The sequence below is a fragment of the Mesocricetus auratus genome, unplaced genomic scaffold, assembly GCF_017639785.1.
Source record: "Mesocricetus auratus isolate SY011 unplaced genomic scaffold, BCM_Maur_2.0 Super-Scaffold_4256, whole genome shotgun sequence".
Lineage (NCBI taxonomy): Eukaryota > Metazoa > Chordata > Mammalia > Rodentia > Cricetidae > Mesocricetus > Mesocricetus auratus.
Genome location: NW_024429182.1, coordinates 94,295,706 through 94,313,068, shown reverse-complemented (window position 1 = coordinate 94,313,068; position 17,363 = coordinate 94,295,706). Strand labels below are relative to the sequence as shown.

At 42.8% G+C, this 17,363-nt stretch overlaps 1 protein-coding gene and 1 pseudogene across 1 annotated transcript; one reads left to right on the top strand and one right to left on the bottom strand.

The window, feature by feature from the left end:
- Nucleotides 1-689: 689 nt before the first annotated feature.
- On the top strand, nt 690-12,080 carry LOC101823628 (tripartite motif-containing protein 34A-like). The gene is made up of 8 exons (XM_040757321.1): nt 690-1,213; nt 4,480-5,098; nt 5,837-5,932; nt 6,533-6,763; nt 8,355-8,377; nt 10,151-10,251; nt 10,535-10,561; nt 10,941-12,080. The coding sequence occupies exons 2-8, from the start codon at nt 4,676-4,678 to the stop codon at nt 11,498-11,500; spliced, it is 1,461 nt and encodes a 486-aa protein (XP_040613255.1). The 5' UTR covers nt 690-1,213; nt 4,480-4,675; the 3' UTR covers nt 11,501-12,080.
- Nucleotides 12,081-17,129: 5,049 nt separating this feature from the next.
- LOC121135568 lies at nt 17,130-17,229 on the bottom strand (annotated as a pseudogene).
- Between the last annotated feature and the right edge of the window lie 134 nt (nt 17,230-17,363).

Genomic DNA, 17,363 nt, shown 5'->3' with positions numbered 1-17,363 from the left:
AAGTCAGCTGGTTTTACCAGTTAGGCTGAGAGTCCTGCCTGTTGGTTAAAAACCACTATGCAGCCAGGTGTGAGTGGTGCATGCCTTTAAAACCAGCACTTGGGAGGCAGAGACAGGCGGATCTCTGTGAGTTCGAGGCCAGCCTGGTCTACAGAGCTAGTTCCAGGACAGTCTCCAAAACAATACAGGAGAAACCCTGTTTCGAAAAACCAAAAAAAAAAAAAAAAAAAAAAAACCCAAAAACCAGCACTCAGGTCTACAGAGCAAAGACACAACAGAACAGCTAGGGCTGTTACACACAGAAACCCTGTCTGGAAAAGAACAAAAAGTCACTATGCCTTGGGGGTGTGGGAGCCGGGACACTGTTACAGTCCACAACGAACATGCTGCAGATCCTATTTTCACTACCAAAAGGCTATATTGTAATCCAGAAACACCTATGCATTTTATGGCTACAAACTGTCTTCCTGTGAGTTCTGTTCCTGAAAACCTGCCTAACTGAATTAATTTCCTTTAATGACTAAGGAACTCAAAGACCACCCTCAGAGAGTGTAAGGGACTGTAAAGCTCGCTGGACCATTTGTTTTATTTTCGGTTCACACATTAATAAAGGTTTCTCCGCCTCTCCCGAGTTAGTGACTGCCTTCTTAACTGAATGGAATCTTCCCTTAACATGGCCTCTGCCTACCTAAAGTCAGCGACAGCCCTTGGCTACAATCACCAAACAGCTCTTGGCCACTAAAATTCCAACTCGTCCTCTGTTCCCCTCTGGATCACCAAGGTTGTTGCATCGCCCTCTATCGGCGGCCTAGAGTTTTGCCAGCCCTTGGGCCCAGAAGTTTCTTCCTCTTTCCTGCTCCCGCTGGTCTGGAGTTTCAGTTTCTTTTCTCCGGTATCGGGAGAGGGAGGGGCTGCTGATAGGCTGAACTCAGGTGCTGAGCAAAACCTGTCCTTGACTTTTCCTCACCGCTTCAGCCTGGAGGAAAGATTTCTCCTTCGGGCCCAGAAATGAGGGTCCAAAAGTGTCTGCGAAAGTTTGTGCAGGGCTGAGGGAGGGAGACCTTAGGAGGTGAGAACTCAGTGATGTTTGGGGGGAGATCTTTTCGTCCGCAGAAGCCGTTGTGATTTGAAGGGAGAAAAGGACTTAGGGGAGGAATCGTCTTGAAAGTTGAACAGGAAGACTTGTTTTCTGGAAGAACCCTTCTTTCTCCGGGTAAGCCCTTCCCATTTCCTCTTGCTCCTCAGCTGTGATATTCTACCTTGCAAACAGGTCTGGAATCTCAAGAGCTCTGCACCCTCTCCCCTCCCCCTTTCTCTCCCCTCCTCCCTGTCTTCTTTCTTCTCCCCTTTACCTAATAGACTGGGACTAAGAAGAGTCTCTACTCCCCTCCTACTCCCCCCTCCTACTCCCTCTTAAGGGTGTCAGTGACTTCCTGACATCCCGAGAGCCCTTGACCTACTTGAAAACAGCATGCTAAACAGAAGCAAGCAAGATGGGGGTAGGGGCAGCTACAGGCTTGCAGTCCCAGCTACTTAGGAGGATCATGCAGGATGATATTTGCGCCAGGAAAGCTCGCCACCCTCAGCAATGCAGTGAGTCTCAAAAATGAGTAAATGAGCCAGGAGGTGGTGGCGCACGCCTTTAATCCCAGCACTTGGAAGGCAGAGGCAGGTAGATCTATGTGAGTTCAAGGCCAGCCTGGTCTACAGGGCGAGTTCCAGGATAGGCTCCAAAGCTACACAGAGAAACCCTGTCTCAAAAAACAAAACAACAAAAAAAGTGACAGAGTTTAGTCATGACCAAACAGAAGATAATGCAGATTTGTGTATTTGTATCTTATACAAATAAAGCACATTTCTGGTATTTAAAAAGTGCAGTAAGCATCCATTCGACATTTACTAACTGAAATAAATATACAAGCTTACACTCTACCTAGGAATAACAATAAAAAATTAAGTAACTATACTAATGCTATGGGATAACAGATTTCTTGTTTGTTTTTTGTTTTGTTTATTTGCTTGTTTTGTTTCCTGGTTTGGTTTTGAGAGACAGGTTTTCTCTGTGTAATAGCTCTGGCTGTCCTGGAACTCACTTTGTAGACGAGGCTGGCCTCAAACTCACAGAGATCTGCCTACCTGTGCCTCAGAATCACAGTTTTCGAAGATTAAAGCTTTTCAACTTCAGTTTTCAAAGCAAGGAAACATAAGTAGACTCTTTGAGTGTGAGGAATTTGAAGGCTTTAATACAGGTTGGTTTTCCTTAGAATTGAGAGGAGGGTATTTCATTCCAGAGGAGTTGCAGGGTAAGAACCAGGAGGTGGGCATGGGAGATGCTACAATGAGACCATGCCTCGTGAGGAAGGCTGGGGAGGTCTCAAAGGCGGAGTGAGCCTGTAAGAGACCTCTGCCTGGTGTCTCTGGGTTCTTGCTGAGTCAGAGAAAGCATCCAGACAGACACTGTGAGGAGTCGCAGGAAGTTTTATTATAGAGAGTAAGTACACATTCAAGAGAAAGTGTGGGCTGAGTGGATGTCTATAGTCCTAGCACTTGGGAGGTGTAGGCAGGACGGTCAGAAGTTAAGTTCCAGGTCATGTTTAGTTATCCTGCCAGTTTGAGGCCTGGCCCAGGCTACTTGAGACCTTGTCTCAAAAGTACAAATTAAGCTGGGTGGGTGGCACACACTTTTAGTCCCAGCACTCAGGAGGCAGAGGCAGAGGCAGGAGGCAGGAGGCAGGAGGCAGGAGGCAGAGGCAGATCTCTGTGAGTTCCAGGCCAGCCTGCTCTACAAAACTAGTTCTAGGACAGCTAAGGCTACACAGAGAAATCCTGTCTTGAAAAAACAAAAACAAATAAAAAATTTAAAACTAATAAAAAGGAAACGGAGGATGGGGGGATTAGAGAGAGAAAGAATATGTGTGTGCTTTCGGAGAGCAGAAGAAGGTTTCAGACCCTGTGGCACATGAGTTATGGATAGTCGTCAGTCACTATATGGGTGCTGGGAATTGAACTTGAATCCTCTGGAAAGAGTAGTAAGAAGTGATCTTTACTTACAGAACCATCTGTCCAGACCTCTTAGTGATTTTTAAACTTTTCTGTTTATTAATGTACCAGCCAACAGGAGCTTGAACATTTATCTTATTATGCTTTTTCTTTTATTAACTTTTAAAGATAAAGCTGTGCGTTGGTGGTGCACACCTTTAATCACAGCACTCGGGAGGCAGAAGCAGGCGGATCTCTGTGAGTTCGAGGCCAGCCTGGTCTACAGAGAGAGTTCCAGGACAGCCTCCAAAACAATACAGAGAAACCCTGTCTCGAAAAACAAAACAAAAAATAAAAACAAAAAACTTTTAAAGATAATATATTTTGTTCTTTTAATTGCTTGCATTTCCACAATGTGTACAGATTATATGCATCCACCCCTCTTTTTTTTTTTTTCTCCTTTGGCTAAGATATTTTCAACTTGTTTATCCTTTCAAAGAACTCCGTTTATTTTTTTATTTTAAATAGTTTTTTAAGATTTATTTATTTATTACATATACAGTGTTCTGCATACATGCCGGAAGAGAGCACCAGATTGAATTGTGGATGGCTGTGAGCCACCATGTGGTTGCTGGGAATTGAATTCAGGACCTCTGGAAGAGCAGTCAGTGCTCCTAACCTCTGAGCCACCTCTCTAGCCCCAAAGAACTCCGTTTAATTGATCCTTTTTATTCTTCTAGTTTCCATCTCATTAATTTCATCCCATATTTCTTTCTGCTAATTTTGGCATTGGTTTGTTCCTGTTCTTAGTAAGATCTTGATTTGAAATATATTATTTTTAAAATTAAATTAAATTAGTAGATGCTAAGAAGGGCCTCTACTCCCCTCCTACTCTCAGTAAGGGGCTGTCAGAGACGTTCCTGACAGCCCAAGCCCTTGACCTGCTTGAGAACAGCAGGTTGGATAACCCTCTGTCACTTTTTTTATTTTGTTTTGTTTTTTGAGACAGGTTTTTCTCTGTGTAGCCTTGGCTGTCTTGGAACTTGCTCTGTAAACCAGGCTGATCCTGAACTCACAGAGACCTGCCTCTGCCTCTTGAGTGCTAGGATTAAAGGCATTCACCACCACTGTCCAGCTGTTTTTTGTTTGTTTGTTTTGGTTTTTTTTTGTTTTTTAAATAATGGAAGTAGGAAAGCATACTCCCAAACTTGCCAGATCCTAATCAGTGTGACACCAACACTGTTCTTTGCGGCCAAATTCTAGGAAGAAAAGAGAGACATTGCCCATTGATAGTGTACTACACAGCTCCCAGGTCTCCTGCAGAGAGACTGCACTTCTGCACAGTGCTTAGGCTTGTGTTAATTTTGTTTTCGGAGTTTCTCATTCTTCTTTGGTTTTGCCTCAGTCTGTATATTTTTTTTCTGTGCTGCCACTACATTCTTTATCTGGAGTATTTCTGTTCTATTCACCAAAGTAATATTGGTTTGTTCTTTGTTTCAGGTTCTATCTACTCAGAGCTGAAAAGTGCTTTCTGCCATCACGTCGCCCACCTTGAAGGATACATAATGGCCGTGCTGTTTTAAGTTGCCTTTTCAGACTGCTGTACCATTGTTTTCTAGTCTTCTCAGCCATCCAGTAGTCCTTAAGAAAGAAGAGTCTCAGAAGTTAGGACAAGAAAAAATAGGGCAGCAGTATAATGGCTTCAGCAGTTCCGATGAATATAAAGAAGGAGGCCATTTGCCCTGTCTGCCAAGAGCTTTTGAAAGTACCCCTGAGTCTAGGCTGTGGCCACAATGTATGCCAAGCCTGCATCACCCTGAGCAAGAAGAATGCAGGGGTCAACCGCAGAGGGAAAAGCAGCTGTCCTGTGTGTGGTACTAGATTCTCATTTAAAAACCTACAGGTTAATCGGCATCTGGCAGATGTAATAGCCAGACTTAAGGAAGTCAAGTCGAACCCTGGCACTGGGACAAAAAGAGATCTCTGTATACATCACGGGGAGAAACTCCTTCTCTTCTGTAAGGAAGACAGGAAGGTCATTTGCCGGCTTTGTATGCATTCTCAGGAGCATCGTGATCACGACACCTTCCTCCGGGAGGAAGCAGTCAAGGAATGTCAGGTGAGGCCATGAGGGAGCAAGATAGGGCAGAAACTGGTCCCTGGTGAGAAATTGTCCCCTCTCAGCCAGGCGTTGGTGGCGCACGCCTTTAATCCCAGCACTCGGGAGGCAGAGGCAGGCGGATCTCTGGGAGTTCGAGGCCAGCCTGGTCTACAAGAGCTAGTTCCAGGACAGCCTCCAAAGCCACAGAGAAACCCTGTCTCGAAAAACCAAAAAAAAAAAAAAAAAAAAGAAAGAAATTGTCCCCTCTCATCCTTGATTCACATTACCGTCATAGTATTGAGCCCTTACTTTATGTTTGATTCCGAATGCCTAGAAATGTCTTTTCTTTCCATTTATATAATGGGTTGGCCTGCAGTACACACAATCTCTTGACCAAGAGCAGGTTTCGGGGTTCCCTTTCCCTTGTGTTGCATGGGTGAGGAATGCTACCCTCTGCAGGGCCACCGCTGGGGAATACTGTGAACTGGTTGTGGGAAGAGCATCAGTGTGAGGGAAAGATTACACCTGCTACATGGTGTGTCCTTACTCTAAGGAAAAAGATGCAGGCTCTGGCTGGTGTGCAGGTAATGGCTCTAGGGATAAAGAATGCATTCTCTGCAGATGTTCGTCTGTGTCATAAGCGCTAAGCATCAACCTCACGACTTCTATACACTGATCTTTTCGGGAACAACCGGGTTTCTTTGTTAGCTCTCTGCCCAGGTGGAAAGCATGACAGATATGATTCCCTTTTCACAGGAAACTCTCCAGAAAGCTCTCAAGAGGCTGAGGGAGGAGCAGGAGAAGGCAGAGAAATTGGAAGCTGACATCAAAGAAGACAGAATCTCCTGGAAGGCAGGACATTCTTCCTGAGTGATGCTGAAAGGAACCCTAGCTTTTGGTCCTAATCCAATTAGGCCCCTCATCTTTGTTCCCTGGCATTCAATAAGTCCAAAGCTATCTATAAGTTCCCTTTTAGGGATGAGGGGTGGGGAGCAGACTTGTAATTACATGTAAACATTTGGAATTGAAGGCAAAGATAAACTGTATAAGGCTGAAGGCTGGAAGAGTCTTCCTTCTTCTCTTTTACCCTGAGGCTCTGATACTTCTGCAGGAAGACACTGGGCAAAAAAAGTTATCTCTAGGTTTCAAAACCAGGAGTGCTAATTCAAGGAGCCATGAGTACCCAAGACATTTGTCTACAATCTGAGTTTTATTCCAGCCTTGTATTATTTTGGAGGTTGCCTAGATAAGACAAGAAGAGGGTTGTTTGGTTTTTGTTCCTATTTGGAATTTGTTTGTAATAAGGGGAAAATAGAAGATAAAATAACATCCCCAGATTGCTGTTCTATTTCAGTGTTTGCCCTGGTTTGAAGGGCTACTATCTTACACCGACATCTTACCCCAGCCTGACAGACTCATCACATCTCTCTCTCTCCCTGTCTGTTCCTGCAGTATCAGATCCAGACTGAGAGACAAAGGATACAAATGGGGTTTAATGAGCTTAGGAGAATCCTGAACGAGGAGGAAAAGAGAGAGCTGAGAAGACTGGGGGAGGAGGAACAGCTGATAGTGGACAGCCTGGCGGAGGCGGAGGCTGAGCTGGCTCAACAGAGCCAGTTGGTGAAAGAACTTATCGCAGATCTGGAGCGTCGGTGCCAGTGGTCAGCGACAGAGCTGCTGCAGGTAGGAATGAGCACCTTACCTCAGGGCAGAGACGCTGCCTCTTCCTGTAGCTAGGAACGCTCAGTGTTGAGTGGAACTTGTGGAAGAGAATGTTCTTGCCTCTTTTCCAGTCTTAAGGGAAACCAGTTTTCTGCCATTAAGTATGATATTAGCCGGTGGGTTTATACATCTTTGACAGGCTGAAGATGCTGCTGCCTTCTAATCCTGCCTGCTCTCTTTCTTGTTTTTATATCAATGGAGGTGGAAGTTTGTCAGATGCTTTTTTTTTCACCATCATTAAGATGGTGTGATTTTATTCTTCTATTAATTTCTATTAATCTGGTCTATCATATTGACTGATATATTTATGTTGAACCTGACCTCCATTTATGGGATAAATCTTATTTGGTCATGATTATAATGGCCATAAGTTTTAATTTCTGTTTTTGGGATTTAATTTTTTGTTGTTTGTTTTTTTTGTTTTGTTTTGTGTTTTGTTTTTCGAGACAGGGTTTTTTGTAACTTTGGAGCCTGTCCTGAAATTCTCTCTGTAGATTGGGCTGGCCTCAAACTCACAGATTTGCCTGCCTCTGCTTCCTGAGTGTACTACCACTCCCAGTTGGGATTTAAAAATTTTAATTGCATTGTGTGTGTGTGTGTGTGTGTGTGTGTGTGTGTGTGTGTGTGTGTGTACGAGCACATGCATGCATGTATATGTGCTCTAGCCCACATGAAGAGATCAAAGGACAAGTTGTGGGAGTCTGTACTCCCCTTTTACCACATGGGTACCAGGGACTGAACTCAGGTCATTGGGTTTGGCAGCAGGCGCCTCTACCCACTGAGCCATCTTGACTGCCCTTTTTCATTTTTGTCCCCAGCACTCTACTGCCAGGCTGTATCCCCAATCCCATGGTGCTTTTGTTGCTTCTTCTTGTGATGCCTTAACAATTTCAGTGTTACATAAAGCCATTTTGTATTTTTTGGAAGAATTTTAAAGGTTTTACTTATCCTTTTAAACTTTTAGGAAAGATTCCATTTTTTTTTTTTATGGGACAGCATCTCACTATGTAGCCCAACTCCTTCTTCTGCTTCTGAAGTGAGATTGAAGGCACATGCCACCACAATTCTTTTTTAATTTCTTCAAGGTTAGTAGCAGTGTCTGTCTCATCTTTTTATCTTTTTACCTTTTTTTTTTCTTTTTGAGCTTGTCCTGGAACTCTTACTCTGTAGACCAGGCTGACCTCGAACTCACAGAGATCTGCCTGCCTGTGCCTCTGGAGTGCTGAGAATAAAGGCGTGTACCAACACCTCCTGGCCAATGTCTCATCTTTTCTTCCCCATTTGAAAATTGCACCTCTTTTTTATTTTTTCCTAGTTTTGTTACCAGTTTTGTTGATATTTTGACATAACTTTTAAAAAAGGAGAAGGAAAGAAACCATATTTTTAGCCGGTTTTGCTGGAGGTTATCTGTAACCTTGGCACTGAAGCTATCTGGAAAGCAATACACATAAAATAACTTATTCTTGATCCCCTCCTCCTGCTTTGCATTTTTCACTAACCCTGCTCTGATTCTCACACTCCCTGACTTGTGTTTTTATTTTCTTCTCCCTAGGATATGAGCGGTGTCTTGAAATGGTGCGTATGGGTGACTCCAAGTAGTGCTTTTTGTGTACTAACGACAGATTAGTAGTTGTTCCTATTAGTTTTGTTTTTTTGATAGTTTGACACAAGCTAGAGTCATCTGAACAAAGGGAACCTCCATTGAGTAAATGAACCTATTAGATTGGCCTGTATGCAAGCCTATGGGACATTTTCCTTATTAATGGTTGATGTGGGTTGTATCGTATGGTCCTGGGTTGTATAAGACAGCAGACTGAGTGAGGTGTGAGGATCAGGCAGCATCCCTCTGTGGTCTCTACTTCAGTTCCTGCCTCCAGGTACCTGCTTTGAGTTCCTGCCCTGATTTCCCTTCATGATGGACTGTGATCCAGACATGTAAGCTAAAATAAACCCTTTCCTCCTCAATTTGTTTATGGTCATGCTGTTATCACAGCAATAGAAACCTTAACTAAAACAGGAGCCATTATCAATATTTTTTATACCAGTGGGGAAAAGCTTTCCAAGATCAAGGACATATGGATGCCTCATTACCTAGAACTGCTGGTCCTAGGTAAAGTCTTGATTCGTCTCGTCCCCACAGAGAATGAACTAGACTCAATGGTAGTGAATGTGGCATTAGAGATTTCAGAGTAGTCATTTTCCTGTGACTTAATGTCACCGTTTCACATTCCCTTCCTTCTGCCAGTCCTGGATCTCCTAACTCATAGGTGTTTTGTACCCAGAAAGCCTGACAAAGGCCTAAGACAGGCCACCTGCTCTTCACACCTAAGGCAGGCCAAGAGGACTGCTTTTCACTCCCAAGTCAGGCCATGGGGATTATTCTTCACACTTATTCACTGAAAATAGAAGATTTCTACTGACTTTTAAAAACAGGCACATACCTAGGGCTTTGCCATTTTTATCCAAGTTTCCAATAATCAATCTCTTGTTTGGCAAGGTTTACATACTCTGATGTTAAAGTATAATCCTTGAATCCGTAGTTGCCAATCTGCTAGCATCAACTTCCTTTAAATGCACCTGAAATTAGAACTAGGCTCATTTGGGGGTCTGTTTTCGGCTTTTTGAGACAGGGTTCCATACAGCCAAAGCTGGTCTTGAACTTGCTGAGTAGATGAGGTTGGCCTTGAGCTGCTGAGCGTCCTGCCTCTGCCCTCTGTGTGCTGGGATTGCAGGCAGGAGCCACTATAACTGGCTGGCAATGCTCATTTTAAGCCGTAACATTTTGTTTTTTGGTTTTTTTTGGTAAATTTTCCCCACTACAATCTGTTATTACAGATGTAGGTCACCACTGGAGTTCAGATTTTGTTCTTCCACTAACCATCTTTTCTCCCTAATGTGGGGGCTACCACTGGAATCCAGGCTTTGGACTGCTCACAAACTCACCAGCTGTCTGTGCAGTGTCCTACGTAATAGTCAGGACCTGCAGCTTTGTTCTTAATTTCCTTGAGGACTCATGTGTCCGCACTCTACCTTCAGTGAGGCAGCCAAATCTTCCCTTTGCTCTCCACCCAAATTTGTATTATTTCTATGAGATTTCAAGGGTGGTGAAAGTTACCCTGTATTTAGGGGAGGCAACTTTGATCTCAAGAAGTATAGATCCTCCCAGTATCCACACAGCATGTAAGTGGGACATTTCACAGAGGCCTAGGGCTTCTATTCAGAGTCAGGGCTTTCCCTGAGGCTCCTCTTGTATCAAGTACACCAATGCTGTGGAAGGGGATAAAGGCAGTGTGTTTGAGAGACAGCAGCTCAACAGATGTAAAGGTTAAAACATTTCTTCATCCATAGGAGTCAGATCTGGACACTGAAGAAGCCAAAAGTGGTTTCTAAGAAACTGATGAAGGTGTTCCAAGCTCCTGATCTGAGCGACATGCTCCGAAAGTTCAGAGGTGAGTGAGGAATGCTGCGGGGAGTGTGCATATAGGGCTCCGGTGGCATCAGGGAGCAAGTTTAAAGGGAAAGGTGAAGAGAGCCAGGGGGTCAGGGAGGGGCACTCTGTGAGGATGAAGATGCAGTTGTGTCTGTAGGAGAACTAACTGTAAAGGATCTGGTTTGTCCTCTCATTTACCAGTTTATAGCTTCACTATATCAGCCTTTCCTACCGCTAGAGAGAAGTGTTGCTTTCCACATGTTTGCTTCTCATGAAAGTCACCAAATCTTTTATCGTTTCAGAGCTAACAGCTGTCCGGGGCTACTGGGGTAAGAAGCTGGATATCTTCAAATCACTGCGCTGTGGTTATCTTTCCAAAGTATTGCTTCACTGAGGTCTCATCACCTCGTGTCCCGTGTTCCCACATACACATACTATGTTCCTCCAGGGCTCCGTATGGTGGTACATGCCTATAATCTGAGCACTAGGGAGATGAGGCAGGAGAATTGCATGTCTAAGGCTAACCTGGGCCACTTAACAAGACCCTGCCCTAAAAACAACAACCATATAACATGTTTTACCATCTCCCACAATCAATCAATATTATTTTCTCCTAACCCTTCCAGTGTTTGCTTTTCACAATGTCATCAAATAGGCTACCGCTGTATCTGTCACCTGATCTTTTTCTTTCTTTTTTCCCCCTTACAGTGGACTTCACATTTAATCCAGAAAACCTAAATTTGAATCTGATTCTTTCAGAAGACAACAGACAAGTGATATCTGTGCCCATTTGGCCATTTAAGTGTTATAATAATAGTATCTTGGGCTCCAAATGTTTCTCCTCAGGAAAACATTACTGGGAAGTGGATGTGTCTAAGAAGAGGGCCTGGACCCTGGGAGTTTACGCTAGAAAATGTACTTTAAAGTTTGATGTTCGACGAGGCAAAAATCAGTCAAATGTTCACCACAGATACAAACCTCAGAATGGCTACTGGGTTATAGGGCTACAGGATGGATCAAAGTATAGTATTTTTGAGGATTCTTCCAACTGTGATCCTGCAGTCCTGACCCCCTTTGTGGCTGTCCCTCTCCATCGGGTTGGGGTTTTTCTTGACTGTGAGGAGGGCATAGTGTCCTTCTTCAATGTCACGAACCACGGGTCACCCATTTACACGTTCTCTCACTGCTGCTTTTCCCAGCCTGCTTATCCATACTTCAATCCTTGGGACTGCCCAGCCCCCATGACCCTGTGTCCTCAGAACTCCTGAGTTTTCTCATTCATCCATTTCTGGAATTACTTCCCGCCTTGAGGCTCCCCTCCATCTGGACATACCTGTGCCATTCAGGCATCTTTTCCTGTGGCCTCTCTTCTGCACTTAAAAACTTGTGGTCATGCTTAGATGTGGTGAATCTGGAATCATTTAGGAGAGATGCTTATCCGCTCTTGTTAATAGCCTCAAAGACAGCTAATCAAGCCGAAAGCTAGCTAGATCAATCAGTATAACATCCATGCTCTCCAACTTCTGTATTTCCCTCTGTCTTCAAGAAATGTGACAAAGCCTGCAAGCCACTCATCCCTATTACTTAAGACAATTCATAAGAACTGGCCTGCTGGCCATCACTAATGAGAATATGGTGATTTGCCCTAGGATATCTCACATTCCACAGCAAATCAAAGAATAGAAAACAAGCAGTAATGTGTAGCCTAGAGTCGGTGTTATGTCTGGTATACAAATTCAAATTCTGCCTCTTATAAACTGTAATTTACTCAGAGGTTTTTTAAACTGAAAGTTGAAATGCATCTAACTTAATGTAAGAAACTAAGTATCAGTAAATATAAAATGCTCATTTGACTGTCTTGTGTTTAATGTTTATGATTTTTGAACATTATAAGTCATGCCTGTTTTATGTAATAGTTTTGTGCCCTTCTGAGCAATTACTGAGATTTCAGCTTGTAAGTTCTGAAATTTTGCTCTCAGCTCTCCTGGTTTTAGTTTCTTTTTTAGTAACACATTCATTTGTCTATTTATTACTCAGGTGTGCAAGCCACATCCTTTTTTTACATTTGAATCACATTTATTTATTTATTTTGCCATTTCTCCTCCCAGCCCCCAGCTGTCCGGCTTCTCACCTACTCCCGTCCTTTTCCACCCTTCCTCCTCCTCCATTCAGAAAGAGGCAGACCTCCCGTGGGCTTGAGCAAGGCATGGCACATCAAGTTGAGGCAGGACCATGGCTGGGCAAGGTAATCCAGCATGGGGAACAGGTTCCCACAAGCCAGCTAAACTCCAGGAAGAGGTCTTGATCTCATGCTAGGAGTCTTACAAAGAGACTAAGCTACACAACTGTCACACACATGCAGAGGGCAAGGGCAGTCCCATGGAGGCTCCCTAGCTGTCATTCCAGAGTCTGTGAGCTCCTATGAGCCCAGGTCAGCTGTCTCTGTGCCCCTCCCCCATTATGACTATCCCTGCTCATACAATATCTCCTCCCTTTCTTCAGCAAGACTCTAGGAGCTCAACCGAGTGGCAAGCCAGATCCTTGTGTGAAGGTCAGAGGACGACATGCTGACAATCAGTTTCCCCCTTCCACTCTGTGAATCTGAGGGTTGAGCTCAGTTGTCAGACCTGATGACAAGTGCCTTCACCGTCTGAGCCATCTTCCCAGCTCACTAGTTTTATTTTGCAAAGCTTTTTGTACAGATGTTAGTACATTCCTAAGGCCCTTTTTTAGGTTTTAAAAACTGCATAAGTGTGAGCTTCCATCTTTGTTTGAGTAGATGGCACCATACTTAGGAACAGCTGCTACAAGGGATGGTTCTCAGTGTTCAGGGCTTGACCTTGTAAAACACTTGTGTACACTCTCGTTAGTTACCATAACCTGTGCACTTGCCTTTCTTTTGAGACTAAGTTAAAACCTGAAATGAGTAGTAACAGACTCACTGAAGATAACAACAGCCCCAACCTTTTTGGTGAGTTCTGCTCTGTAGATTAGGACAGTAAGTATGCTTTATACAGTGTTTTTAGCGCAACAGAGTTTGGATTCGGAGGAGATGCTGATCCAGACTAGACTGCAGCACATACTCTTCCCCTCCTCCTTAAACAGCCAAGATACAAGCCTTTTTAAAAAAATCTACGACTAAATTCACTTCTAGGTGTTTTATTTATTTTATTGGTAATGGAAATGACATTATTGTCTCAGTTTCCTTTTTGAATAGATTTTTTAAAAAGATTTATTTATGTATTATGTATACAGTGTTCTGCCTGGGTGAATGCCTGCACACCAGAAGAGGGCACCAGATCTCATTACAGATGGTTGTGAGTTGCCCCATGTGGTTGATGGGAATTGAACTCAGGATCATTGGAAGACCAGATGGTGGGTACTCTTAACCGCTGAGCCATATCTCCATCCCCAGTTTGTTATTTCTGTAAGTTTTACATCTTTAAACTTTATTCAAACAGTTCTAGTCTTAGTTTCACTTCCTGTTGCTGTGACAGATCACCCTGAGAAAAGAAAATTTAAGGGAGAAAGGGTTTTCTTTGACTCCAATACAGCCCATTATTGCAGGAAAGTCAAAGAGGGTGTTGTAGAATATTTGTGAAGATGTGTCTATGTTTTGCCTCACCTTCCTAAGGCACCTGATTGGTTTAATAAAGAGATGAATGGCCAATAGCTAGGCAGGAGAGGATAGGTGGAATTTCCTGGGAGAAGGAGAGGAAGAGATGAATCTAGGCACACAGGAGATACCACCAAGATGTAGAGCAAGTCAGACATACAGACTAGGAGAGAGGTAAAAACCACATGGCAGAACATAAATTAATAGAAGCAGGTTGATTTAAGTTATAAGAGCTAGTTGATTCTCAATAAATAGTAAATATAACTAGTAATAAAAGAAAAAAGAAGCCAGCATTGGTGGTGTATGCCTTAATTCCCAGCACTTGGGAGACAGATGCAGGAGGATCTCTGTGAGTTCGAGACCAGCCTGGTCTACAAGAGCAATTTCTAGGACAGCCTCCATAGCCACAGAGTAATCCTGTCTCGAAAAAACAAAACAAAACAAAAACAACAACTAAAAGAAACAGAAAAAAAAAAAGAAAAAAGGTCTAGTTGGGAATGAGCCTAAGCTAAGGCCAAGCTTTAATAATTAATAAGTCTCTGTGTCATTATTTGTGAGTGGGCAGCCCAAAAGAAAGCCCCACTACAAAGGAGCTTGAGATGGCAAGACACATCTGTTTTTTGTTTGTTTTTTGTTTTTTTGTTTTTTTCTCTGTGTAGCTTTGGAGCCTGTCCTGGAACTTGCTCTGTAGACCAGGCTGGCCTTGAACTCACATAGATCCACCTGCCTCTGCCTCCCGAGTATTGGGATTAAAGGCATGTGCCACCAATGCCCAACTTCCAATGATCTTCCTTGCCAGTTTGATCCCATATGTATAACCTCATGTGGAGTAGTTCTAATTTCATCTGTCTAATTTGGTAGATATCTAATCGAATCCAGATAAGATATATCTAGTATTTTATTACTAGTTTTATGATCATAGTCCCATTAGACCAGTACATTACTGGCAAGTTGATGAAGTTGAGAAACTCTATCCATGCCTGAGTACTGTAGAGAGGCTATCTGACAAAATGTACATTTCTCCCAGTAGCTCAGAACTGTTGGGGAAGAGCTGGAAATTAAATGTTAAAATACATGGACAACCATCTAGCCCTGTGTGAGCTTCTCTGCAGACACAATTCTCCTGTCCCTGTAAAGGAAACAAACTTTGGGCTGGGGAGTTGGTTCAGTGGTTAAGAGCACTTGTTTCTGGAAAGGACCTGGGTCTGATTCTCAGCACTCACATGGAGGCTCGCCACCTTCACCGGCACCAGGCATGAAGGTGGTGCACAGACACACACGCAGGTAAAACAATCATACATCCCAAATAATTAAATAAACCTTCAAACGACAGACTTTGTCCTTCAGGTCTGCCATCAACCTGTAACCTCTGTGAAAAGGCTGAGGGTGACCAGACAACCACAGCCACACTGTCCTTGAGAAGTACCAGAAATGCATGTGATTCTAACTGTGCACAATACACACTGAAGTTTATTACAAACAGAGGAAAGTGATTCCCATGAAACACAATTACTGAAGAAATATTTAAATAAAAGAAGATGGGACAGCTCTGGAGTTAAGAATATTTTTTTAATAAACAGAAACATTTATTTACAAATTGTGAAAAAATCTGGGGTTTTGCAATCTAGTTCTATTTCTTAAAACAAAGTGGAGTAATGGTTTTGGAGTAAGCATATATATATATATATATATTTTTTTTTTTTTAAAGGAATCTTACCCTGTATTCGAGCCTGGTTTCAAATGCGTAGCAATTGTGCCACAACCTTCCAGGTGTAGGGATGGCACACATGAGCTACCATGAAAGGTTCTGATACACAATCTTAATAATCATTTATTTTAGTCACAGTGATAAGGGCTAGTCCCCCTGGAATAAGACACCATGCTGGATTGCTGAAACAAGGCAAGACTCTGTTGTTAATGGGCCTTTCTTTCTTTCTTTCTCTTTTTTTTTTTTGTTTTTGTTTTTTTTTTTGTTTTGTTTTGTTTTTTTCGAGATAGGGGTTCTCTGTGTAGCTTTGATGTTGTTTATGTTTTTTTTTTTAAGATTTATTTATTACATATACAGTGTTCTGCCTACATGCCAGAAGAGGACATCAGATTGAATTGCAGATGGTTGTGAGCCACCATGTGGTTGCTGGGAATTGAACTCAGGACCCCTGGAAGAGCAGTCAGTGCTCTTAACCTCTGAGCCATCTCTCCAGCCCAATGTTGTTTATGTTTTACAATACACTGGAAGATAAATTTGCCAATATTGTCATCATTACTAAAAATAACCTGAATATCACAAAATTTAGTAGTTGATAAGACACTAAATTGCCCTTAAGTGTGAAAAAGAAGCATACATATACATAGACAGTAATGAAAAATCTGAAGTTATCCTGTCATAATAGTATTTATCCAGGAACTAGGAATAAGACTTGTAGAGAGCCGGGCTTTGGTGGCTCATGCATTTAATCCCAACACTCAGGAGGCAGAGGCAGGCGGATCTCTGTGAGTTCAAGGCCAGCCTGGTCTACAGAGCAAATTCCAGGACAACCTCCAAAGCAATACAGAGAAACCCTGTGTCGAAAAACAAAACAAAACAACAATAATAATAATTAAAAAAGACTTGTAGACAGACAACCCTTTTCCCCATTTGCCGATGGGTTCCTGGGACACTAAAATACAGTGTGTATCTCTGGTAAGTTATAGAACAAACACTGAGATACTTCAGCAGATCCTCCATACTTACCAAGTTTCTAATTTTAAAAAATTGAATTTATTTATTTTGTGTTTATGTGTGTCTGGGCCTCTATATGCCACAGTGTGTGTGGAATTCAGAGCAAAGGTTGCAGGAATATGGGCTCAGAGGATTGAACCCAGGGGCCCAGGTTTGGTGACAAGGGCTGAACTGTATCACCAGCTTCATATTTATTTTCTTACGTGGGCTTGAGGCACCTGCAGTATTTATGGCAAAATTATAAGAGAATAAGCACATCTGTCAAATGTGTTATTCATGCTGGGACTGCTGGCTTGCTTATTAGAACCAGGACTTGAACTCAGGTACTCTGGATACACATTGTCTACGCTCTCTCAATCTGTGTAAGATGTTTTAGCACATTAATGGCCTTCAAAAATACGGAACATGTGCCAGGCAGTGATGGCACTTGCCTTTAAATCAGCACTGGGAAGGCAGAGGAGGCAGATCTCTGTGAGTTGAAGGCCAGCTTAATCTGATCTACAAAGTGAGTTCCAGGACAGCCAGAGCTGTTACACAGAGAAACCCTGTCTCAAAAAACCAAAGGAACACTTCACACTTCATGAATTTATGAGTCATCCTTGGGCAGGGGCCATATTAATTTTGTTTGTATCATTCCACTTTTGGGAGACATGCTACTGTCTACTTTCAGGGTGTATCACTTGTGATGTTTTCTCCTTAATTCCTTGATGAAGAAGCACCATGATGTAAATGGCCTACTGCAACGGGTGCATTTCTTTACCATGGACTCCCACATACAATGTTCAACACTAAAAGA

What these genes read in the sequence shown, in the direction of transcription:
- LOC101823628 (XM_040757321.1), top strand. Translation starts at nt 4,676, where the DNA reads ATGGCTTCAGCAGTTCCGATGAATATAAAGAAGGAGGCCATTTGCCCT. An exon ending in AAGCAGTCAAGGAATGTCAG is followed by an intron (nt 5,099 to 5,836) that starts GTGAGGCCATGA and finishes CCCTTTTCACAG; the next exon opens with GAAACTCTCCAGAAAGCTCT. An exon ending in AGCTGTCCGGGGCTACTGGG is followed by an intron (nt 10,562 to 10,940) that starts GTAAGAAGCTGG and finishes TCCCCCTTACAG; the next exon opens with TGGACTTCACATTTAATCCA.